At 43.3% G+C, this 25,495-nt stretch overlaps 1 protein-coding gene across 4 annotated transcripts in view; it reads right to left on the bottom strand.

The window, feature by feature from the left end:
* The window catches only part of PIP5K1C (phosphatidylinositol-4-phosphate 5-kinase type 1 gamma), a 199,937-nt gene that overhangs the window by 6,936 nt on the left and 167,506 nt on the right, over positions 1-25,495 (bottom strand). For 2 of the 4 annotated variants that reach the window (XM_069217487.1, XM_069217489.1), the window contains one exon: positions 16,434-16,517. The exons of the other annotated variants lie outside the window; for them this stretch is intronic. In XM_069217487.1, coding sequence (XP_069073588.1) covers positions 16,434-16,517 — 84 coding nt within the window. The remainder of the gene's footprint in view (positions 1-16,433; positions 16,518-25,495) is intronic. 4 annotated transcript variants of the gene reach the window in all.

Here is a 25,495-nt window from a genome sequence, read left to right as displayed (position 1 = left end):
ACACACGAACCCAGCTCCCTCCTCCCCCCCGATCTCCCGCAAGGAATGCCCACATTTATTGGGGGGGGGGAAGGGGAGAGGTCGGGCGGAGTTGGCTGGGCCCCAGGGCTGCTTTTGGCCAGGGGCCCAGCCATGTGACCTGGGTACCCCAAGGGCACCCAGTGACAATATTGGGAACCTTCAGGCGATCCTGATGACCCCATGGTCCCAGCTGTCTCCCCACTTCCTCTGGTCCCCACGCATACAATTTGAGCGATGCCCCTGGGAAGTTGTGGTTCCCCTTCTCGAGCCTTATTAGGCCCTGGGGATCCCATCCCGGGGTAATTTTTTTGTTGGTTAAAAAAGTGGGAAGGAAGCCACTTGGCCCGCATCCCAGAGTCTCAATGGGAACCGACCTCCCAGGGCCCTGTGTACTTTAAAAGGCCGCTATGTGGTCCCTTCCCTGAGCCATATTAGACCTGGGGATCCCTCCCCACTTCAAAAATAGTTTAAGCCGTGGGTAATGGGGCAGAAAACCGTCCCTTTCCCAAATAGAAATAAGCATGTTGTCGTCTCCCTCGTCGCTCCAGGCCCTAGCCCACCCTGGGAGGGTTTTTAGAAAAGAAGTGTGAAATATGCGCTTTTTTTTTTAATTCCAAAGATTTGCAGATCCTTTGCAAATTCTCAGCAAAATAGAAAAAACCCAACATGTTGGGCCCTCAACACCAGGCCTAGAGGGTCAGGGTATTAATAGAAGACGGCAAAACAATCCACTATGGAAGAGAAGAACAATACCTGGTGGGACGAAAGAGTGACAGGGATACTTCAGAATAGCCAGTTATCACTTTATTTGGCCAATTGAAAAACGATGGTTCAGGGGATGAGGCCGCTACAGCTCAATCACTACACGCTGCTCTGTTTATTATCACCCAATCCACAAATCCTGGTTATCCCTTGTTAATTCAAGTTACTCCCCTTTGTACTTCTGCATGTTTTCTCAGGCATAAAAGTTACAAATGTTAGCCCTGAAAATTAGCAATATGAGTCATTCATTCTTGGTGGTCTTGTAAAGCCCCTGAAAAGGAGCTGAAGTGGACCGCTGAATAAAAAGAGCAGCAGATTTGATGCGCGAAAGAACCTCCCCATCCAGTAAATAAGAGATTGTTTTAAACAATAGGTCAGATGCTCCTGTTGCTTTGGAGATAGCTACATTTAGGAGGCAGCACAAAACGATCTGCAAGGTTACAGATCGAGAAACCGAGTTACAATCCTCCCTTGCTCAAAGTGGCTCCCGTTGTTCAAGTTTAGGGACATGCAAACTTTGAAGGCTGCTAAGCAGGATAATAAAGTTCAGCTTCCCATTTCAACAATGTAATAATTATAGGTCCATCAGGCAAACATCAGTCATCAAGCATTGGAGAGGCCAGGGTCGTTAAGTTTACTATGAATCAGGGTAAGGTGCTCAAGAGAAAAAGCAAAAGGAACAGCGGTTGTTCCAGCTAGGGAGGGCTGTGGAACACGCAGCAGAGTGACATCGCTACTGATCCACTATCCTTTTCTACAGAGTTATCATTCATCTGCTGTCTGCCAGGAACAGCTGATTTACCACTTGAAATGGCTGGAACAAATAGGGATCCTGCTGAGGGATTCTCTCTCAAGAACATGGCATTCTGGTCTGCGGACCGGAATTCTCTACACTCCCTCTGAGATGCCACTACACTTTCATGGTAGATTACAGAATTCCTGATAATACAGGCATCACCAGTCTTCAGTGAGGTATTGTCCAGAAAGTGTTAAACAGATCTTAAGCTTCCACCTACATCTGCTTTTTGCCGCTCTTTTAATGACCTCATGGAAGATCACCATATTGTCAAACTGAGAAATTCAACAGGATGAATTCTCAACACTGAGCGGAATACGCCACTGATTTTGAAACTCTACTTGCTTAATCCAGAGTATCATGTTGGTTAAGGCTACTCATCCTAGAACAATGCTTGCTCTGACAAGGAGCAATGGTTCCAGAGATCTGCCTCTGTGAGCTCAACAAGCCCTGATGTGGTGACCTGTGCTGTCTTCCTTCTCTTCTCTTTCATTCTCAGCAAAGACTGGACGTCAAACAAAATGGCGATTAATACATAGATCTGTGTGGGCTGCCCTGAGGGGTCTAAGTGATTTCTGCCACGTTACAAGGTGCAGGAACTACACCCCTATTTGCTCTGGTAGGAACTGGAGATAAAAGGTTCCTTTTTATTACACAGGATGCTCAACCTGCAACTCAGGTGAGCTGGTTTTGTGTTCTCTCCACCTCTTCAATGGAATTTGTTTACACATGTCACACTCCACAATGGTGGATAATATGGCAGGTAAATGCATAGTTTGTGTGTTTGCCCTGCCAAGATTCCTTTACAGCAGGGGCATTGGAATCAAAAGAGCAGGGATGGAAGTTGAAAAAAAGAGCTGCAGAGAGATTCTCCTTTGCATAGGTGAGAAATACAAACTTGCTAAATTCAGATAAAAAGTCTGAATATCAAAATTTGAAGATGGCAAGTGAAGTCAGATCTTTGCCTCAAAAAGCTTTCAATAGTGAATAATCCTACAAAAGGCACTGCGGTGATCCTTGGCTTCAAGGGAGGAAACATGAAATGCCTGCCACAGTTGTATGGTATTCTGGCACAGTGAAGTTCTTTGATTCCTTTGAGTAGTCAGTTCTCCAATGTAAGCATTAATGCAAATGTTCCTGTTTCTGCTTCGTGTTCCTACTTTTGTGAGGGAAATAAAGAGGGCATTTTAACCAAATGCATTACATGGTATAGTTGTTTTAACCGAAGTTCGCTTTATTAAAAACAGACAAACATTATTTCTTCCACGGGCATGTTGTCTTTAGGAGATAATTTTGAGAATTAACATTTCAAATTAAAATATGAATCATAGTACCACACATTGTGTATGATGAACTGCAAAATCCAGGAACCACTTGTGGAACTGCAAGAGAAAATACAGGTCCTGCAAAGAGACCATACAATTCCCTGGTGTAGAACAGAATCTGGACAGCATATTGAATTTCCCTTCTGAGGAAAGGTGTTCAGGAACCAAAGATCTAGGATTGGCCTCTGTCATCATCTTTCTTGGAGCCAATGTAGTACTAGGAGTATCACACTGTGCCCTTCTCCGTCTCAGTGATGCTTTCTATTGCCCTTTTGGTCAGTGGAGCATGTACTTTCTTGGAGAGCATGGCGGCATAAACCTGCTGAAGTCCAGGCAAAAACCAGAGGAACATGAAAAAGGATGGGATACCCGTACAGAAAAACATCCAAGACCCATCTGCCTGAGGTAACTTCATGCCAGCTGGGCAGACAACAAAGAAAAGGACTGCTGCTCTTCCCAATGACCTAGTTTCTGCCACCACCTCATCTCCTGGAGTTGTGAAAGGGCTGCATAGTTAGAGGTACAGGTTGTGAAGGTTGTCCCTGGCAATAGGCAAGGCCTCAAGAGCAGCCATAAAATTACCAGTACAGCTGATGAAACTGGTAGCCCAGAGACAATAAGCCTAAAAAGCAAGCCACAGTATGGCCATCTTTGAAACGCTCCAAGGTAAAGTCATTTTTTTCTCCAAACAGCCTTGAGCCATCAAATTACATGTCTACCAGGGATATCTGCACATCTCACATGTGGTGTGCATCCAGGCCAGGCATTGACTACCACAGTAGTGACAAGAGTAAGGCCAAATCAGTCAGCGTCGTTCAGAGCAGCCAGTAAAATGTACTTTGCTCCTTGGGCCCATCATGAATCCTCCGTGTAAACAAGCTGCAGAACTACTAATCTAGACTGATGAAGATCTCAGCTGTTACCTCCGAGGGCCTGTATAAACCACCCCAAAAGGTAAAGAGCATTACAGGACCTCAAAGCCAAACTGGTGAAAGAAAAGACTCTTTCACAGTGTGCCAATGTGCTCTGACTTCCTGCCAGTAGACCCATGTGCCAGGTATTATCTTACTGCTTACTTGCTTACCTGTAGGACTAGGCTTTCCAGTGTCCAATGCTATTTCAAGAAGGCTGATTCCATAGGGGTAGGTCTATAGCGCCTATCAATAAGTTTGCTTACTGACAGCTCTGTGGAAGGCTTGAACAATGCCATCATCAAAGCCTCCAGCAGAGCATCATTGAGGAACAGCAATGGAACAAAATTTGGAGCATCTTGCTGTAAAGTTTCTGGGAATAGATTCACCTTAGTATCCAAGGTAGGCAACAAATTCTGCAGCGTCTGTGAACAACCACGGCAAAGTAGGAGTAAGAGCTTAATTTGGTGTTCACAATGGAGAGTCAACACAGTCTTATAAGAGGTATCAGGGCCACTAGCATTTTGTAGTTGTAAATACAAAGTAGCATCAGTGTAGTGAGGATGGAGTAAATTGCCCACATCTTTGGGAGCTTCATTATGGAGCACAAGTTGCATGTCCTGTATAGCATGAAAATCAGATCCAAAAATAGCATTTAGCCATCTGTAAAAGTGGTGTTGGAGGCACGAACATCACAGGGGAGTATTCCAGGACTAGGGGGATGTCCTCACTAGGTTTTTACAGGGTTGTCAGCCAAGATCTAGTCAGTCTCGGCTCTGGATCTGAAATTGGCATCAGGGTCAGAACCAGAACATCTGGAGTTGATGCTGGCGGCAAAGTGGTTGAAATTAATCTTGCCTCTGGCAAATGTGTGGAAGAGATTGGGCGCCAGCATGGGATGAGGGAAGGGTGTAACAGGGTAAGTTGGCACCAGAGAAACCCTTGCATGGGGGGACGTCCAACTGGGTCCACCTCTTCTAGGGAGACTCCGAATCATCCAAAAAAAGATGCAGCATCACCTACTTGAAGGTCTCAACCTGCTCAAGAGTCGATAATGACCTGGAAAATTCAGGGCGCTTTGGCCTCCACTGTGGAATGAGATGAAATTAAATTAAACCACATTTATAGTGAGCGTGGCTACTTGGAGCAGTGTCCTGGCACTAATACAATATAGATGATGGTTGATTTTTAGGCTTAATTCTGGGAAAAGAGACAAGTTTTTAGATTCTTTTTAAACTGTTGTTCAGAGTTACTTTGATGAAGATCCAGAGGAAGTTTATCACAAGCCAAAGAGCCAAGATAGGAGAAGGAGAAGGAGAAGGAGAAATTGCCTGTTTTCGAGCAGCGGATCCTAGGTATTTGAGCTAATATTTTGTTGGAAGACCCTAGATTCCTATTAGGGTAATATGAGTGTATCCGAGATGTACGATATCTAGGGCCAGATAGTTGCAGTGCTTTACAGGTCAAAAGAAGAGTTTTGAACAGAATTACTTTGATCATGGGGAGCCAGTGCAAGGCATGAAGGTGTGAGAAATGTGGGTGCTCAACAGGAGCTTAAGCATTGGTCGAGCAGCAGCATTATGTATTACCTGTAGTTTATTTACTTTGATACTGCGGAAGACCACAATAAAGTGCATTTGCATAGTCCAACCTAGCCATAACGAGGACTAAAATCACTGTTTTCTGACCGGAAGGGAGAGGAAGAAAACAAGTTACTTACCTGTAACTACAGTTATCCAGTATTGGTATCTTTCATAAATTCACATGCTTGAATCATCCCCGTCGTCGAAGTGGGAGTCCCACGGTACATAAAATAGCAATAAATAATAAATACATTTTTTTGCCATAGGCTATAGTGGAGTCAGAGCTTGCTCATATAGCCTATCCATGTCCTTTTGTGAAAGGACCCAAACCTGCCTGCTGTCCAATCAGGCACCAGCACCCTCCAGAACCTTCTCCAGAGAAGCTCCCCTCCTCAGATTTTCCAGCACGGGAGTGAAAATTAAAAAACCTGAGAGGAATGCGAGCATCAAAGGGGAGGCGGGTGGGTCGCATGTGAATTTATGAAAGATACCAATACTGGATAACTGTAGTTACAGGTAAGTAACTTGTTTTCTTATCCAGTATTGGATCTTTCATAAATTCACATGCTTGAATCTGAATAGACAGCAGTATGGTTGATAAACATTGTATCCAGCGTGGGTGGAGGGTGCGAGCATGAGGACCCTCTATCTCAATTAAAGTTAATAATAATCATAATCATAATAATAATAATAATAATAATAATACCTTTATAGAAAACTCATCATTTCTGAGCGTGAGTTACGAAGGAATACAGATACTGTAAGTACGTGCATATATAGATATATAAATATACAGGGAGTGCAGAATTATTAGGCAAGTTGTATTTTTGAGGATTAATTTTATTATTGAACAACAACCATGTTCTCAATGAACCCAAAAAACTCATTAATATCAAAGCTGAATATTTTTGGAAGTAGTTTTTAGTTTGTTTTTAGTTTTAGCTATATTAGGGGGATATCTGTGTGTGCAGGTGACTATTACTGTGCATAATTATTAGGCAAATTAACAAAAAAAAAAAAAATACCCATTTCAATTATTTATTATTACCAGTGAAACCAATATAACATCTCAACATTCACAAATATACATTTCTGACATTCAAAAACAAAACAAAAACAAATCAGTGACCAATATAGCCACCTTTCTTTGCAAGGACACTCAAAAGCCTGCCATCCATGGATTCTGTCAGTGTTTTGATCTGTTCACCATCAACATTGCGTGCAGTCGCAACCACAGCCTCCCAGACACTGTTCAGAGAGGTGTTTACCGTTTTCCCTCCTTGTAAATCTCACGTTTGATGATGGACCACAGGTTCTCAATGGGGTTCAGATCAGGTGAACAAGGAGGCCATGTCATTAGATTTCCTTCTTTTATACCCTTTCTTGCCAGCCACGCTGTGGAGTACTTGGACGCGTGTGATGGAGCATTGTCCTGCATGAAAATCATGTTTTTCTTGAAGGATGCAGACTTCTTCCTGTACCACTGCTTGAAGAAGGTGTCTTCCAGGAACTGGCAGTAGGACTGGGAGTTGAGCTTGACTCCATCCTCAACCCGAAAAGGCCCCACAAGCTCATCTTTGATGATACCAGCCCAAACCAGTACCCCACCTCCAGTCGGACTGGAGCTCTCTGCCCTTTACCAATCCAGCCACGGGCCCATCCATCTGGCCCATCAAGACTCACTCTCATTTCATCAGTCCATAAAACCTTAGAAAAATCAGTCTTGAGATATTTATTGGCCCAGTCTTGACGTTTCAGCTTGTGTGTCTTGTTCAGTGGTGGTCGTCTTTCAGCCTTTCTTACCTTGGCCATGTCTCTGAGTATTGCACACCTTGTGCTTTTGGGCACTCCAGTGATGTTGCAGCTCTGAAATATGGCCAAACTGGTGGCAAGTGGCATCGTGGCAGCTGCACGCTTGACTTTTCTCAGTTCATGGGCAGTTATTTTGCGCCTTGGGTTTTCCACACGCTTCTTGCGACCCTGTTGACTATTTTGAATGAAACGCTTGATTGTTCGATGATCACGCTTCAGAAGCTTTGCAATTTTAAGAGTGCTGCATCCCTCTGCAAGATATCTCACTATTTTTGACTTTTCGGAGCCTGTCAAGTCCTTCTTTTGACCCATTTTGCCAAAGGAAAGGAAGTTGCCTAATAATTATGCACACCTGATATAGGGTGTTGATGTCATTAGACCACACCCCTTCTCATTACAGAGATGCACATCACCTAATATGCTTAATTGGTAGTAGGCTTTCGAGCCTATACAGCTTGGAGTAAGACAACATGCATAAAGAGGATGATGTGGTCAAAATACTCATTTGCCTAATAATTCTGCACTCCCTGTAGATAAAATTCATCTATCTGCATACACATTAATAAGTACATACGTACGTACACTTTAGATAATTCACCAGGAAACACAATAGAAACATGGTTATCTGCATCTTAAACCATATGACTATAACTAAGGAAAGGTCTCACCTTAATGAAAGAGATGGCGTAGCACAGCTTGTCCTACTAGAGAGTCTGTTCTTTGTGATGACTCCAAACAATAGTGCTGCGTAAAGGAGTGTGTGGTTTTCCATGTCGCAGCCTGGCAAATTTTTTCAAGGGCAATACCTTGAAACAAAGCAGCCGATGTAGAGACTGCTCTTGTAGAGTGGGCTCTCGGGCGCCTAGTCAAGGGTTTGCCTGCCCTGGTGTGACAAAATTGGATTGTGGAAGAAATCCATCGGGCTACAGTGGCCTTGGTTACTCCTTTTCCTTGACGTCCCAGAGAATAAGATACTAGAAGTTGGTCTGATTTTCTGATGTTCTTGGTACTTTGCAGGTAAAATTTTAGGCATCGCTTAATGTCCAAAGAATGGAGAGTTCTCTCTGCTATCGTAGTAGGGTTTGGAAAAAAGGTTCGTAGAATAACTGGTTCATTGAGATGGAATGAAGATGGAACTTTGGGAATATATCTAGGATTGGTTCGGAGCATAACAAAATCCTCAGAAAAAACTAGAAAGGGCTCTTTAGTAGTGAACGCTTGTATATCACTGACTCTTCTGGTAGAAGTGAGAGCGAGCAAGGTTGATACTTTCCAGGTTAAGTACTTGAGTTCAGCTCTATGGATGGGTTCAAAAGGGGCTTTCATGAGGTGGGAGAGAACAATATTAAGGTGCCACTCTGGCGGAGGTAAGCGAACTGGAGGAAAGGTGCGGAACAGTCCTTTCATAAACTGTTTGATGACTCTGGTTGAACCAATAGACGGCATGTCAGCCGATCGTCTGTAAGAGGCTATAGCTGCGAGGTGAATCTTGACTGATGCATATGAAAGACCAGCCTTGGAAAGAGAGCAGATAAGGAAGAATTTGCTCAGGATTGATTTGAAAAGGGTGAAAATTGTTCTGAGAACACCAAACACAGAACCTCTTCCATTTTAATTTGTATGTCTTATTCGTGCTCTCTGCTCGCGCTTTAGATAATATGAGCCTACATTCTTGGTTGATGTTCATATCTTGGAACTCTCTGAACTCAGGAGCCAAGCATGCAAGTGCAGTGAAGTTGGGTCAGGGTGTAAGATGAGGCCCTGATTCTTCGAGAGAAGATTGTGGTTGCAAGGAAGACGGACTGGATTGGCTATTGACCGGAGGAGAAGCTCCGTATACCAGTACTGTCTCGGCCACTTGGGGGCTACGAGAATGATCTTGCAGCCTTCGGTCTTCATTTTCCTGAGGAGTCTGGGAATTAATGGAATGGGGGGAAAAGGGTATGCAAAGATCCCGGACCATCTTATCAAAAGAGCATTTCCCCACGACCCCGGGAGTGGGTATCGACTGGCGTAAAACTGGCATTTGGCGTTCAGGTTGGTGGCGAACAGGTCTAGGATCGGCCGACCCCATTGTTGAAAAATGCTCTCGAGTATGGTCTGGTTGAGTTCCCACTCGTGACAGTTGTCGTCTGTCCTGCTGAGAGAATCCGCTAGAGCATTGTTGACCCCCGCCAGGTGCTCTGCCCTGAGGCGGACGTTGTTCTGTGTGAGCCAGTTCCAGAGAGATTGAGCTTCCCTTGAGAGGGAGAGGGATCTTGTTCCTCCCTGCTTGTTGATGTAGAACATGCTTGTTGTGTTGTCTGTTCTGACTAACACGGATGATCCTGCGATGCGTGGCAGAAAAGCTTTGAGCGTAAGGTGAATCGCTTTCAGTTCTAAAAGATTTATGTGCATCTCTTTTTGGAGCTTGGACCATTTGCCTTGAATGCGCATGTCCTGTAAGTGGCCTCCCCATCCTTCCAGGGAGGCGTCCGTGGCGATAACGAAATCTGCTACTGGTGCCAGAAAGGTTAGACCGTGGGAGAGGTGGTTGATGTGGGACCACCATTCCAACGCCTGCCGAATCCTTGGTGTGATGGTTATCAAATCGTCGAAGGATCCTTGTGACTGGGTCCATTGGAGTTGTAGTTCTTCTTGTAGAGGTCTCATCTTGAGTCTTGTTGTGGGCATTGAGGGAGCATAGCCGGTGCCTGTGAAAGATCATTGTTTTCTGGGCTGATCTCTGGATTGTGACCCTTGTCTGCGTTTACCTCCCTGTCTGGTATAGGAGGCAGTCGATGATTGTCTGTACTGCTGATTGTAGTAAGGCCTGTACTGCGATTGCTGGTACTGTCTATGAAAGGAACCTCGAAATGAGGTGAAACCTCTCCCTCTAGCCCCTCGAAAGGGCTGCTTTCTGTACTGCAGGGTACCCAGGGACTTGGCCGTGTCTGTGTCCGTCTTAATGGTTTGCAGTGCATCATCCACATGTTTGCCAAACAAAGATTCCCCATCGTAAGGCATGTCTAGAATTCGGGACTGCACTTCTGGTCTGAAGGAAGTGGCCTTGAGCCACCCTTGTCGTCGTAAGACAGCGGAGCCCGCTAGTTGGCGGAAACCCGTAGAGGCTATGTCCAGTGCGCAGTCAATAATCTCTTCTGATGCCCGCTCACCTTCCTGTAAGATTTTACGTGCCTCTTCCTGTTTATTTTCTGGGATGAGGTCCAGGAAAGGTTGCATGTCGGACCACATTTGACGATCATATCGGCCCAAAATTGCTAATGAATTCGCTGCCCTGACAGTGATTGCAGACATTGAGGAGAATCTCTTGCCAATATTATCTAGTCTGCGACCTTCCTTGTCTGGAGGGGTGGATATAGGCGTTGATGGATTTTTGGAGCGCCTTTGAGCAGCCTGTGAGATGACCGAATCAGGCTTTGGATGGCCAGTAAGGCATGCCGGAGAATCTTGGGTCGCCTTATATTTTTTATCCAGTTTTTGTGGAACTGGAGGAACAGTAGCCGGATTCCGCATAATCTTTGTGCCCTCGCTCCAAATGTAATCAATAATCGGAATGGACCATACCGACTTCCGTGATTGTTCTTTGAAGTCACGTAGGAAGCATTCCGACTGGGAGACAGATGTTGGTAGATGAAAACGTACTGCGGCTCTGTCCATAAGATTATGGAAACCACCTATGTCCTCGGGTGGAGAATCAGAGGGGCGAGGAGGTGGTGGAGAAGGAGTGGGAGCCAAGAAATCATCCCATTCCTCTGTAGGATGTTGTGGAGTAGAAATTTCTCCTTCTTCTTCCTCCCCTGAAGTGGACCCTTCATCTCTGGGGGGTGCAGCTAACACTGAGTGAGATGTTGATCTTGGAGTAGCTGGAGGAGGAGGAGCATTTCCTGGCGTCACCGTAGAGGCCGGTACCTGTGGTTGGCCTTCCGCTGGAAACCTTCTCCTATAATCCTGAAGCATGGATTGTAAATCCTGAATTAAGGAGGAAGGCATTTCTATGGTGTCTCTGTGTTGAGGCTCCCGTGTTTCATAATAGTGGTCCTGATGAGAGTAGTATGGCTGATACTGTTCGTACTCATTCTCCTCATCGTCATCTTGATACTTGACATGGAGCTGCGAAGGGCTATGCGCATCTCCAAAAGGACCTTCGTCCGATTCCTCCCAGTCGAGAAGATGACTGGGTAGTAAAGCAGTCACCTTGTTTGGAGATGTGTCGATAGGATATACGTCCTGTGCAGGCAGATTCCTGATGCTGACCATAGCTCGGAGAGCTGGAGACCTGGAAGAGGTAGGAATGGCCTCAACGTGTCCACTAGCCATCACTGCTGTCGATGGCGTTAAAGTTGATGCAGCCGTTGATGGTGCAGATTTTTCTGTCGACGGTGGTCTCGTCGACGTGGTCTCGTCGACAGTGGAGTCGCCGACGATGGTTTCGCCGCCGACGATGGTCTCGTCGACGATGGTGTCGTCGACGGTAGTGTCGTCGACGGTAGCTTCTTTGACCCCGTCGATGGCGCCGATGAGAATGACGCTATAGTCGACGGGGCAGTCGTCGACGGTGCCGATGGAATCTGGATAGAAGGGATCGAACCCCTTACCGTCGATGTTAAGGTCGTCGACGCTGACGATGGTCTCGTCGACGATGAAGTAGAGACGGTAGATGTAGATACCGTCGTCGTCGTCACTGTCGTCGACGGTGTCGTCGTCGATGTTCTAATTTTCAGAGTCATCTTAGCAGAAGTAGAAGGCTCTGAAGAAGGAGATAGATGGTAAGACTCCTTCTTTTGAAGAGGAGAAGAAGGCTCAGAGCAAACCGAAGTTTGTAAGGCCTTCCCATGATGAGATTTCTGCCTCTTTCAGGATTTTTCAGTGTGGCCTAGGTCCTCAGATCTGGACCTTTTATGTGGCCTCTCTGACCCACTCTCCTCACCTGAAGTACAGGATTTGGCCTGTAACCACGTCAGGAGTCTGCCCTCCCGGTCTCTGAGGGTCTTTGTGGAAAAGGTGCGACATATCTTGCAGTCCTTAACCTGATGTTGTGGGTAGAGACAGTACAAGCATTCCTTATGTGGGTCATCCACATGGAGCCTTTTCTTCCCACAGGTCTTGCAAGGGCGGAAAAGGCCTTTTCTAGAAGAATCTGACATATTTGAAGTTTTCTTGAGAGAAAATCTCTGAAGTAGAAGAAAAAAACTGAGCAGAGCTCAGGGAGACTCCCTTCACACGACGTGCTGTAGAAAATCTGAGGAGGGGAGCTTCTCTGGAGAAGGTTCTGGAGGGTGCTGGTGCCTGATTGGACAGCAGGCAGGTTTGGGTCCTTTCACAAAAGGACATGGATAGGCTATATGAGCAAGCTCTGACTCCATTATAGCCTATGGCAAAAAAAATTATTTATTATTTATTGCTATTTTATGTACCGTGGGACTCCCACTTCGACGACGGGGATGATTCAAGCATGTGAATTTATGAAAGATCCAATACTGGATAAATGCAAAAACCTTTTTTGCAGTGTGTAGAAGGCTAAAACATGTTCCTACCGTATTGTTTGATTTTGAAATAACATCTGATTGTCTAACTTCACTCCCAGATTTTTGACCACCTCAGAATGCGGGCCTGGTGGGGAAGCGCCATCTGGCCGAAAAATTTACCAGTGTAAAGAAAGGTTTCAGACAAAGCAGAGAACCTCACTCTTGTCTGTATTGCACTTTAATTGATTCAAGCGCATCCACTGAAAAACTGCAGCAAGACAAGGTTTAATGGACAGTGAAATAATAACTTCACCTTTACCAAAGGAGAAGAGCTGCATATCTTTTGCGTAAGAAACTATTTTGGCACCAAAGGTCTCTACCGAGGAAGCCAAAGGAGTCATACAGATAAGAGCAGAACCCTAAAGAACCCCAAGTGCAAGTTTTTTGATTCCCAAAGAAAATGGAGGCATCCACACTTCCAAACCCCTATCTTCCAGGAAGGACTTCAGGGAACAATTCCTAAGTTGTGAAGGCAGGAGAGGAGCCTCGGATGGGGCACAGTGCCAAAGGCTGCTGACAGATCTAATAAAATCAAAACAGCCTTACCTCCTACATCCAGAGTATTCGTGATAAGCTCATTAACTTCCAGCAAGTCGGTCACCATACTAAAGTGAGGCCTAACACACGACTGCCTGGGGTGTAACAGCTCATCAGCTTCTAACTAGCAAGAGAGTTGTCAATTGACATTTTTTCAGTAATTAAGACTTCGCCAGCAGCAAATAAAAAGGCCTATAGTTCCCTGGCACAATGGGGTCTGCAGTCTTTTTTTTTTTTTTTTTAATTAAATAGAGGTAGACTTTTGGGCTGTTTCTAGACTGAATGAACAACTACCATGGGAAACGAATCATTCAGGAGTATATTAACTATTGGGTTAATATCCTCCACCCCATGGCATAAAGAAAAGGGGGACAAGAATCTGAAGGCGATACTGATTTAAGACTTAGAACGGCTGACATGCTATCTTCTGCCAAATTAGGGTCAAGGGACAATAATGAACTAGTAAATATTTTAACCGTCCTAGTAGCAATATCTAAGGTAGAATCTGGGAGCCCTGTCAGATTTAGATGGCCTTGAATATCCTGAATGTTATTATTATTATTTTTTTTTTTTAAAGCAGCCAGTTGTTCACACCATTCGATTGAAGGTTCGTTGCTTCTTACACAGGCTATGGGCTCTGTGAAATGTTTCACAATTTTAAAATTTGTTCTAGGTTTAGTGCTGGCTTCATCAAGTGCCACCTTATATCTGACTTTATCCTCCTTTTTATATTATTTGCACCATTTCCTTTCTGGATATTTGCAGAGATTTTTCTCCAACTTCAAACTTTCAGTGAACCAAGGCCCAGGGGGTCCGGTTCTGTGAGAGTCACGTCTGACAAAGGCACCAATTTGTCCACTGTGTCGAAATTCCAAATGTCTACCACAACTGCATGTTTCAAACCCAAAAGTGAAGGGGACGAGTCTTTCAAGGCGGGTAAAAGTTTGTTTCGGGTAACCTTAGTGTACCATTTAACTGTGCAAAAATCTTTTATGTTTTTTGGACTAGCCTGCCAAGAAATGGAGCAACTAAAGTGAACTAAATAGAGGTCTGACCACAGTAGGGGGGAAGAGGGTCTGTACACAGATAGCTTTTTATTAGAAAACACAACATCAATCAAATGGCCTCTCTGATGAATGGACTTTGAAACAAAGAGTGAGATCAAGTTGCACAATAATCTCTCTCAGGATGCACACCTCTTTATCTGACAAGCAGTCTCAGTGAGTGTTAAAAACACCTACCGTGCTAGGAGAGAAATGCAGCGCTAGCTAGTGTAGTGCCTAGCTCAAAGAATTTTAAAAAAGGACCAGCCCCGTCTATATATCGGAACTCCACCTACAGATTGTTGAGAATTTGGTGAGAGGCAAAAACCTAATGCTTTTGCCTCTACTAACTTATTAATAGGGAAAGTGAAATATGCACAGTCGTGTTCGCACCCAGATGGTGACAGCAGAGTCGTATCCTTAGGATGCTGACTGAGCAAACATTCTCTAGAGTGTCAAGAAAGGGTAGAGTCGCACTGAATTTTTGGTGCTTTTGCCAAGACTGGCCTTTTGACTTCATATTGGATCTACTAGAGGTTAGGAACCTGAACCAAAACCTGGATTGGGACTTCCAAAGTCAACAACCTTGCTTCTTGTATGAGGTGATGTACACCTTTGCTTCGTGGACACTGATAGCATTGCGATGCAACAGGAAGCCAGTTGTCGAAGGACTGTGAATCACGCTTGGAACCTAAGCACCAAAGGCACATGTTGTGCAGATCTGCGACAGACATCCATTTCTGCAGGTGCAGAATAGTGCAATCTTCAGAGGTGACATTTTCCCTAGGCACAGTGGTTAGAAGATTTTTCAAAGTCAGTGAACACAAAGTTTGATCCATGTCAGAAGGCATGGAATAATATCAGCCGTAATGCCTAAATATGGCTCCATGTTGTCACTTCCGGGCGTGTTTGGGAGAATTAAACATTTACCACAGGAGTCTTTGCAGCTACCACCATACGGAGTCGATACTTACACTTAGGAACAACAGCAATGCAGCATTACATTTTAGGGTGTTGATAGCTAGATGTGTTCACTGTTGAGGGATTTCCAGAAATGTGTGCAGTTTGTTCTTTAATAATAGTCGAATGAGGGCGCTGGGGACCTAGTGATGCATTTCAGTGCCTTCACTGAAGTCTTATTCAACTCCTATGCGGAATACTTCAAGTATTTTTCACCGTCCATTTTGGAGGGAAGTTCTCAAATTACCTTTCTATCTGGATGACAGTGCCCCAAAGCATCTGTCAATCATGTGGTTCTACAATTCAGGTCTATGCTCCTCAACCTCCATTTTTAAAAGAACTGTCCTCACTTGTTGCCTTTAAGAAACCCAAATTCAAGTTTATGTACTTGGCAACAAACAGAGAATCTCCGGTCTCCCATTCATTTGGACAGGGTTGGTAAAGAAGGCTTGTTTCTGCTTTCTAAAAGCAAGTACTGCTTGCAAAAGGGCCTAAACTACATTGAAGTTATTTTACTTTGAGAGTAACTAACGATATTGTATTTGTCAGGGTCTTTGAAATGAATCAGTCAGATGGTGTGTTTGTCGCAATATAAGTATTTCAAAACAGACTGCCTTACAGGTGTGTTGGGTGGAAGAGCTTGGGCACAAGTTCACATGTTGTTCCACTTAGGTCGACCCATTATAGAGCTCCTGAGGGAGAAAGAAGGTGAGCTTGGTGCTGTGTATGTCTCTCATGAGAACATCATATGGAGACTTGGATTATGGAGATCCAGCTCTCAGCATCCACTTCTTATATATATGTAGCACCTAAAAAACCGAAGGCTGAACTGTAAACATTGTCAGAACATGTGATAAACAACAGCCAATTAAAATACTCACTCAATTTTCTTTTTAATCAAACTTTGTCAGTAGCTTTGGTTTCTCCTAGCAATGTACAGGAGTCAAAAGTACCCAGGCACTCAGAAAATACTAATTACGGGTTATAAAGAGTATGAAACAAAGAAAGGGAGGAAACACTGCATTAACTATCTAATGCTAGACGCGGAAATATTTAGTGCTCTACAAGCTAAAGGATAACACTGATATTACAATTCATGCATTGTGGCCCGAGCTGCCAGAAAGGGGGAAGATTAAAATGTTAGGATCCACTTACTGTGTCGCTTTCCTCATCCGAGACAGAGGGAGCCGGAGGAGTATAGTGAAGGGGGGAGTACACCCAGCTCCTCTCATCGGGGGGCTGTTCAAGATGCAAGGGCCGCACGCAGTTCAGGAAGTGTGGCAGTAGCAGTGGCAGCACAGCAGTAAGCGAGGCAGAGAAGAAAAAAACAGAAGAAAAAGGAAAGGGAAAGAAAAAAGGAGTAGGAAACTTCAAGCACAGGAAACAATAGAACACCTAAAGAAAAGGATTGGTGCTGTACTATTTAGGAAGATTGAAGAGAAATGAAACTGAATATATCCAGAGTGGATCTGGAGAGAGAAACAAATGTGTGGTATGCTAATAGGAAGTGCACAAGCAAGCATGCTCTGAAAAGATTTCTGCTGCAGGTGAGACAACAAATCTACACACCATTTACTCATTCTAGTTCCCCACACCCTAGCTTTAGGGGAAACGGACATTACAAACTAGTGCCAAGGTGAAAGTATATAAGCAGAACACGGAATGGATAACAGATTCAGGAAGGCAAAGGAAAGATAATGGAATGAGCTGACCCATGCCACTTGTGGCAACAACCAGATATGATCTGAATGGTACCACAGGGATAAGACATTTGGGAATGGTAATAGACAGTTAAGGCTTTCAAGGTATCCTCCTAGAAATTCCAAAAGGCTGCTAACAGATTGAGACTGACAAGAATTATGTCAGCCCTATCTGTAGGGGACGAGGAGAAACTGTGGACTATCTGTTTTTTTTTAAATGTATGTGTAAGGAAACAGGAAAATGCCAATTGCACACTAGTGATTTCTAACTAATCGCACCTGAAACAGTTAGTGTTCCAATGCAAACTACTAGGGAAACTACACCTACGAACTACAATTAATGTAAAAAATATAATGCAGGAACACCACAACACAGTAACTAATAGCATTAGCACATCGAGGCCCACTAAGGAGCTCCACTAACAAAGCTATAGGACAAACTTTAGGCCGGCTGCAGGACAATGTGATTCACAAATATTTTTCAGGAGTAAGGGCTGTATGAATGCCACTAAGGCGCTGGGGTATACCAATGACTCCAAAAGGAATACAAAACACTCCAATTGGGACTACTACAGAAATGTCAGAGGAATGCAATAGCAAAATGCTTCGTTTACACTGCCATGAAACAGCAAAAAGGTTGGTAGCAAGTACCATGTGAACATAGTTATTGTTTGTTATTACAAGTACAGAGCAAATGCTGGAAAAGTGAATCCTTGCTTTTCTCTTGAAGAATGACTGTAGAAGCTATTGAGTGTATAATGAGGTGGGCCAAAAATGCAGACTTCGTATTTGTAACCATTTGTTGACACCAGTATCTTTCAATGAAGTCACAAACCATGACAAACTGCCATCCAACGAGAAAGTGCAGTTTCTCAATGGAAAAATGTGAAACATGATTTTGTATTGAAGATATACAATAGTGGTTGCGCTTGGTGCGTAAAGAGAACAATATTTCTGTAAACTCCATTCTCAGACTATTGTAGAGCTGTTAAAACTAGAATGCTGTGTAGGTTTGAAGAGATATTTTTTCTAGGCAGTGGTCACAAATTAAGTCATTCTCAATACCAATGAAATTCACCTCATCTATGGAAATCTACTTCTACAAAGCCAAGGAAGAAAACTAGTGGATCTGTTGGTAATTAGAACCTCTAGTGAGAGTCTGAGAGGGGCCTGCAATAGCATCTGACCTTGCATCTTTTGAATGCAGACGCAGCATTGGCCCCTCCCAGTCTTTCCCAGGAGGATGGGTATTCACTTACAGAGGCAGTAGAAAATGAGGAGGCTCGGAGTCTGCGCAGGCGAGGGGAGTAAATCCAGTACTTCCCATCAGTGAACTAAACCACAACAGAGCATTTGTGAAAAGAAAGGAAACACAGGTAAAAGAATGGAAAGAAAAGGATAACAAAACAGACAACAGACCCTGGCCACGCAGTTTGTGCTCCCCATATGCAACACACACACACACACACACAAACATCTCCCTCTTAATATTCCCTAAGACTTTAGTGAATACTGTTCTCAGTGGGGTCAAGAAAATATACAAGCTGTTCTTCACCCTTGTACTAGAAAATAGTATTCCAGTTTTACAAATCGTATAGTACATTACACATTCTGGCTTGGAGAAGCTGGACTGTTCTCTGCTTTGTAACCCCCAAACAAATGAGGATGACCCGCAAAGAATGGACAGGCATGGCATATAAAATAGGCCACCATTTTCTGGCCACTCTACTTTCCAGTATACTTTCCCCCCATTTCCAATTTCCTAGAGAAACAGCAACCACTGTAACTTGCAGTGAGACTGTAATTCATTTTCCAGGACTACCAAACCACGGTGGGCATGGCCACAGAGTGACAGCGATGTGTAAGTGCCAATCTACACCTGCTGGAGACCATCTGGGGCTCCAGAAGGTAGAGGAGACTGACAAGACTTCTTCAATTAGGTTACCCACCTCATTCCAAGTCACTACAGTCAATGTTTCCAGTCATGAACCTTTGTGTGATCATTACACGCATTCTGGGTGGTGTGGTTTTGCTTCCCTTCCCTTCCATTGATCTAAATAAGACTAATGTACTTTAAAACAATGATCTGTTGGAGAAAAAACCCAGAATGGAGCAGTGGCCGTAATGACCTGGAGTGAGTTGGGCACCACAGCTCCAAAAGATGGAGAACATAAACTTTGATACAAGTCTTTCTCAAGCAACAACACTAAGACTGAACAAACAGGTTCTGTTGATACCACTGACAAGTCCTCCGCACTGTTGTTACAACAGACTGAGATGTGGGGAAAACAAACTGCAGTACAAACTATATCACGGATTGCTCCATGGTACAATTATTATATATAACTACAAATACAAGACTTAGAGCACAACACAGAAGGTGAACACTCATCAACACAGCACCTGATGCACATGGACTGTCACAAAAAAGTGAATATTACATGGGAATGTATGTGCAAGTTAGGTCACTCACATCATCCACTTTTATGACTGAAGAACAACCTATAACAGTATAAATAGTATACCACTGATCATATATGGCTCAACCAACCAACACTCCCATCAGCCAATGGCAGAATATCAGACGTTCAAACTCACTATAAGGTCAGCACTCGCTACAGAATTGATTCAATTTTAAACAACTCAATTCTAAATGGATGAGTACGTGGAAGTGTCATTAATTCTGTTGTCCTTTATTCTTTCAATGTGGTCAAAGTATCTAAATATGCAACTTTATCAAAAGTGCAAGCAAATACAAAGTAAACATAAAATATGTAAAATAAACCAAAGATAACAAAGTTAAAGACTATTGTCCCGTATAAATGCAAAGGTAAGCGAAAAAATAAAGGACAAAAAAATAAACTGATAACAGCACTTCCTACTTGCCTCTGTTTTGATTTGATCTGTTTTAACTTGCCTACAGATTTCACTGGATCGTCCAGATAAGGGACTGAAACAGAATATGCAGCAAGAGTTTAAATGTTAGGAGCTAGGTCCACTTGTACCAACCTCCCTTCATTAATGTACATACTGGCTCCCATGCTGGAATAATTTTCTCATTCATACCTTCTTCCAGAAGAAGGTGGATGAGAGCATGGATGGAAACTATGGACTACCCGCTTAAGAGCAACAAAGGTAACTTGCTCTAACTAACATACACTCCCCTCACTGGTCCAGAGATGCAGATAAGCAGACTGAAAATAAACTTATTTTAAGAACTGCAAAATACTTTACAGATTACGTAAATAATGAGTTTAACAGAGCTTTGAAAAACTGAAAGTCCGTATTTAAGCTTATGTTCACAGTAGAATGATTATATAAGACTTGTAACAGGCTACTGAGTTGCCTTGAGGAAAGCACTCAAGTGGATACAGAGCCGAAAATCAACAGGGCGTTGCCTTGGCCCTCACACAGTGGAAGAGGTAGACAACCTTCTATCACTCCGAAAGGAAATATGTGCCAACGTATAGAGAAAAAACAATGCTTTTAATTCTGCTCAGAAACAAAATGACAACTAACATCAAGTGACTGGCCTCCTCTGGGCATCAGTGGTAGATTATACAGTAGCAGCAACATTCCTGACTCACAGGCAAGTGTTGGGAACTTGTGAAGAAGAGACTACGGTCCAGATGTAGCAAAGGGTTTTTCCCATTCTGTGTCAATGGGAAAATGTGTTCGTACATATGGCCCTAGATGAGCTAAAAAAACAACACTGTCATTAAGAAAACCACTTAGGGTTTTGTAACAATTGTAACAGGCACATAAAGCTCAATGATTCCAAAACCAGAAGTAACAACAACAAAAAGTACTTTCCAGGTCATGAGTTGGGATATTAGTGGTGGCTAATGGTACAAAACGTTTAAGAGGCAGAGCTGGCTCTCACAAATTGAGCGACCCATAAAAAGTGTGGTCTCCAAACAGGGTTGAGAGGAGGAAGACTGCAATTTTTAGAAGATTCCCAAAGTCATCGTGTGTATACATTGCTCAAGCATAAAAAAATATATATATAATCACCATTTGTTTTACCATGTACCTTCACTCATGGAATGTTTGAGTTTTTATGATAGAGTGTGTCAGCTACCAGTACAAAATGCTCAAATATAACTGAGTTTTCATCAAGATGACAGCAGACACAGTTGACAGTTTGTTAGCAAATAAGGCTTATTTACTCCTATCCAGATAACTGGTTAGAAAAAACATTCTCCGCAAGGTGACTGGACTCCCCGCACTCACTTCCCACCTGCGTATCCATCTGAAGGCGCAAAAATCAGCCACCCCATACAACCAACATTCTTTGGAGCAGTGCTAAACATTGTTTTGGGAATGACAGGTCCCCATAAATAGATGTTTTAGAATTGTGGTTAAAACCGGTCTTGCACCATTTCCCCGCAGTGTTTCTGCAGAGCTCCGAAGCGGACAGCTGCCTACGTCCAAGTATTCATGATAATAAACACTTTTTTAGTTGTAGGCATCACCTCGGACTAAAGCTTTTAGTAAATAAAAAGTGGGGAGAATTTAATAGGCCTCAATTTTTTGACCTTCGAAGGATGAAATTCTAAGAAGGCCTTCTGCATGACCACATACAAAGTCAGTGTTACACTGGCTGCCTTACCTTATCCGCTGCTTCTGGCCAATTTCAATACGTGTAGAATACAGGTGTATCTTACTTCTCACAGTATTGGGTGACAAGGCAAGCATGGTCTCCTCCGTATAGAAAATTCTGGGTTATCTGTTCTAGCGACCCCATGAAGCCAACCTTGTTTCTTAAACCGTTCAGATGCCTCACTGATTTAGCATAAAGATGTTGCTGTTTTTGGCACGTATCTTGTGCACAACTTCTGGCTCCAAGCAGACTCATCTACACATCAATCTGCTGAAGTTGATGGATTCCATCTCGGAGAGACTTCTTGCACGCTACAAGTGTACATCTTTGGTGACACCACCATAGCCATGGCCTATGTTAAACAAATAACTGTGGTTGCAAACCACTGATCAGTTACTAACAACTCAAAGGAGTTGTTAACTGATTCACAAGGAGGAAGGTGACCCTAGGAGACACCTTCCTCTTTCTAAATGCTGTTGGCAGCATTGGTGAATAAAAAAGTATTCAAGGGGTTGACACCCTCCCCTCCTCCACTCCCCCCCCCACCCCAATGTTTTCCCAAACTGTAATGGAGCCTTTAAGGTAAGGAAAGGCAATTATGAAAAAAGGTTTTCCTCCACAGGGAATGAGGCTGCACTGCCTAACCCCCCGTCCCCTCCTCCCCCCCCTCTTCCACCTCTGGACAAAAAGGCAGTCTCTTATCCAAGGATGAGGCCCGATTGCTAACTCAGACCGGCACCTCTTAGCTTTCATTTTTTTTTTTTTTAAACACTATTGCTTTGTGTCTTTTGGGCTGTGTGTGGCTTCCTCGTAGAATAAGGTTGATTGGAGGTGAACCAGCTAATATGCCATCCTAAGGAACAAGAAAGACTGCCTGGTGCTCAGATGAGGTGGGTGAAGCCCAGAGGCCGAATGGGCAGCCCAGTCCCCATTCCTTCTCTCACTTTGTCTATGGTGGTCTTTAATCAGTCATCCTAGTAATAAACACAGAAATATTCCCATTTTGACAAGTAAAATCTTGTAGTAGAGTAAAGTCAAACTTGGAACAGAATGTGACAGCAGTCACAGGAGAAATATTTCCATATGCAAATTCCAGACATCCAGGAGCCATGCACATGAGCTCACTGAGGATGCGTCATGATAGGACATCTTGCCATCACGTCAGGACACAAGGGCATGTTGGGCTCCCAGTGGTCCAGGTGAACGTCAGAGGTGGAGAAATCTGTGAACCAATATTACTGGGTACAATCTGGGCCTATGATGATTAGTCAGCATGATTCTTTCTTGGCCTTGCTGAAGACTCTAAAGATGAGTGAAAGCAGTGGAAAGGTATGCGTAAAGGTCTTGTACTACATTATTGAAAATGCACCCCCTCCTGATCCCAGATGCCACTGCCTGATAGAAATGAACAGGCATTTTTGTGTTCAATGATGCCACAAATAGACCTAGTGCAGGGTGACCCCAATGGAAAAAGATCACATTCATCAGTTCCAGATTCAGCTCATGTGTGCGAGAGAGATTGACCATTCTGACGAGGGCATCCGCTCGCTTATTAACGATTCCTTGGAGGTGTTCCACTTTGATTAATGTTCTGTGCTTCTTCCGACAGAGGTCAGAACTTCTGCCTCCTTGCTTGTTGACATAAAAAATCATTGAGGTACTGTCCATCCTCACTGGTACTGATTAATCTTTCAATCTTGAAATTAATTGTTCCAAAACCTTATGAGTGGCTGCAGGAAGCTTTCGATATCCTAATGCCACTCAGACAAACTAAACAGGACAAAAGAAAACCAACACCTTGGGGAAAACACAGAACTTAAGAAGATGAAGCAACAAATTAAAAGGCTGCCACGGACCTGGCACAAAACAAACAACATTCAAGACAAACTTCAGCTACATTAACTTAACAGAATATACAAACCATGAATCAAAAAAAGCTAAAAAGGTACTGCTCAGACAGAATTCAAAATGCTAACTCTACAAATGAAAAATTTCATAAACATTCTCAATGAATTTCAAAAACCTATACGCATGGAAGGAAGTCTTCCCACTATTTAAGATTTCACAAACTGGCAATTCATTACACAATCAAGACAGACACATTGGACTCCAATTTAAAACAGAAGAAAACCATCAGCACCAACCCGTTACCTAAAATCCCCTCCAAGAATAAACTAAACCAGCCACTGCACTCCTTCAAACAAATATCACAAGATGCATTTATGGATTTGGTCAAAACAAGCAGGCTTTCCGGCTGCCCTTCTGACCCTTGTCCACCACACATTCTCAAGAACATTCTTTTATCTACTTCTGCTGCCACACCTGTAAAACGAATCATCGATAACTTTAACTACAGGAACTTTCCCTCAAGACCTGAAAAAGGCATACGTATGTCAGTTATTAAAAGTAAACTAACCTAGATCTGCATGACCCCCAACAACTACAGACCAACTACAAATGGACCTTTCCTGGGCAAACTGATGGAAAAGCAGCATTCGCCCAGAGGTCACAATTCATTGAAGACAATTCCATACCTTCAGACTAGCAAACTGGATTCCGCCTAGAAAGAGGCACTCAATCGGCACTTATAGCAATCTGGGGTTGATCTTAAAAGCACAGTTGACTGCAATGGAGCTGCTGCACTACTTCTCTTGGACCTCTCAGCTGCCTTTGATACTGTTGACCATGACAACTTAATTCAAAGACTCCACGAAGCCGGCATAGAAGGGACTGCTCTCTACTGGCTTACATCCTACCTTCAAAACATAATTAATATTATCTATTCTCCCCACTTCTCATCCAAACCCTACCTCACAAAAGCAGGGGTCCCCCAAGTATCAATCATCTCATCCATGCTTTTCAACATCTACATGATGTCATTACCAGAACTGATCAATGATTTTCAACTCACATGCTACAACTATGCACATGACACACAAATACTACTTAAATTGGAATGCCCCAAAGACATTGAAAACTCACATATTCAGTTGCCTCAGAGCAGTTGATCAGTGGATGATTTGGAGCCATCTCAAACTGAATGCTGCCAAAAAGGAAATACTCACATGTGGCGACTGGAAAAATTATGAACCACTGTGCGCCTGGCCTTACGATCTAGGATCACCTCCTCAAGTATCCAAGGAAGTTAAAAACCTTGGAATTACCATTGACTCCAAGTTAACAATGAAAGCCCAAGTTGACAAATTAGCACGATCAACATTCATCCCCTTGAAGACTCTGCAACGGATCTTCCTCCATCTCGTATTTCCACACAAGGTGCAGGCTACTATCTCTCTTGTACTATTTAAACCAGATTATGCCAATTGCCTCTACCATGGATCATCTCTATCTATTATGAAAAAACTACAACGTATTCAGAACTCAGGTGCCACGCTACTATTACATGTAAAGTCAAAAGCCCACATCTCCCCTGCCTTGAGAGCACTACACTGGTTACCAGTTCCCAGAAGATCCACCTTCAAGCTGCTTTGTATCACCCACAAGGCTATTTCAAAGAGCAGAACCGCTTTATTATCAGAAACAAAATAACCAAATATATTCAACAAAGAAACCTCCACTAAAGATTGGCATCCCCCTTAAAACACCATCATACAAGAAAAAAACAGTAGGTGGTACATCTTTCTCTGTTCAAGCGGCCAAACTATAGATTTCATTACCCCCAAATATAAGATCCATGGACAACTATCTTGTCTTCAGAAGACTACTCAGGAGTCGGTGCTTTCCTTCATAACCACCATATTCAAACAGCAATGGACTGCATATGCCTGGGTTGATAAATATTTATAATCTGATTATATGTATATTATAGGTATGTATAGTCCTTTAAGAAATCTGTATAGTTACTATTTTTTTTTTAAATAATAAATTATACACAGAATCATTAAGCCTGTTTA

This window comes from Pleurodeles waltl, chromosome 12 (assembly GCF_031143425.1).
Source record: "Pleurodeles waltl isolate 20211129_DDA chromosome 12, aPleWal1.hap1.20221129, whole genome shotgun sequence".
Classification (NCBI taxonomy): Eukaryota; Metazoa; Chordata; class Amphibia; order Caudata; family Salamandridae; genus Pleurodeles; species Pleurodeles waltl.
Note: the sequence above shows the minus strand (reverse complement) of the source record. Positions and strands in the feature narration are given on the sequence as shown.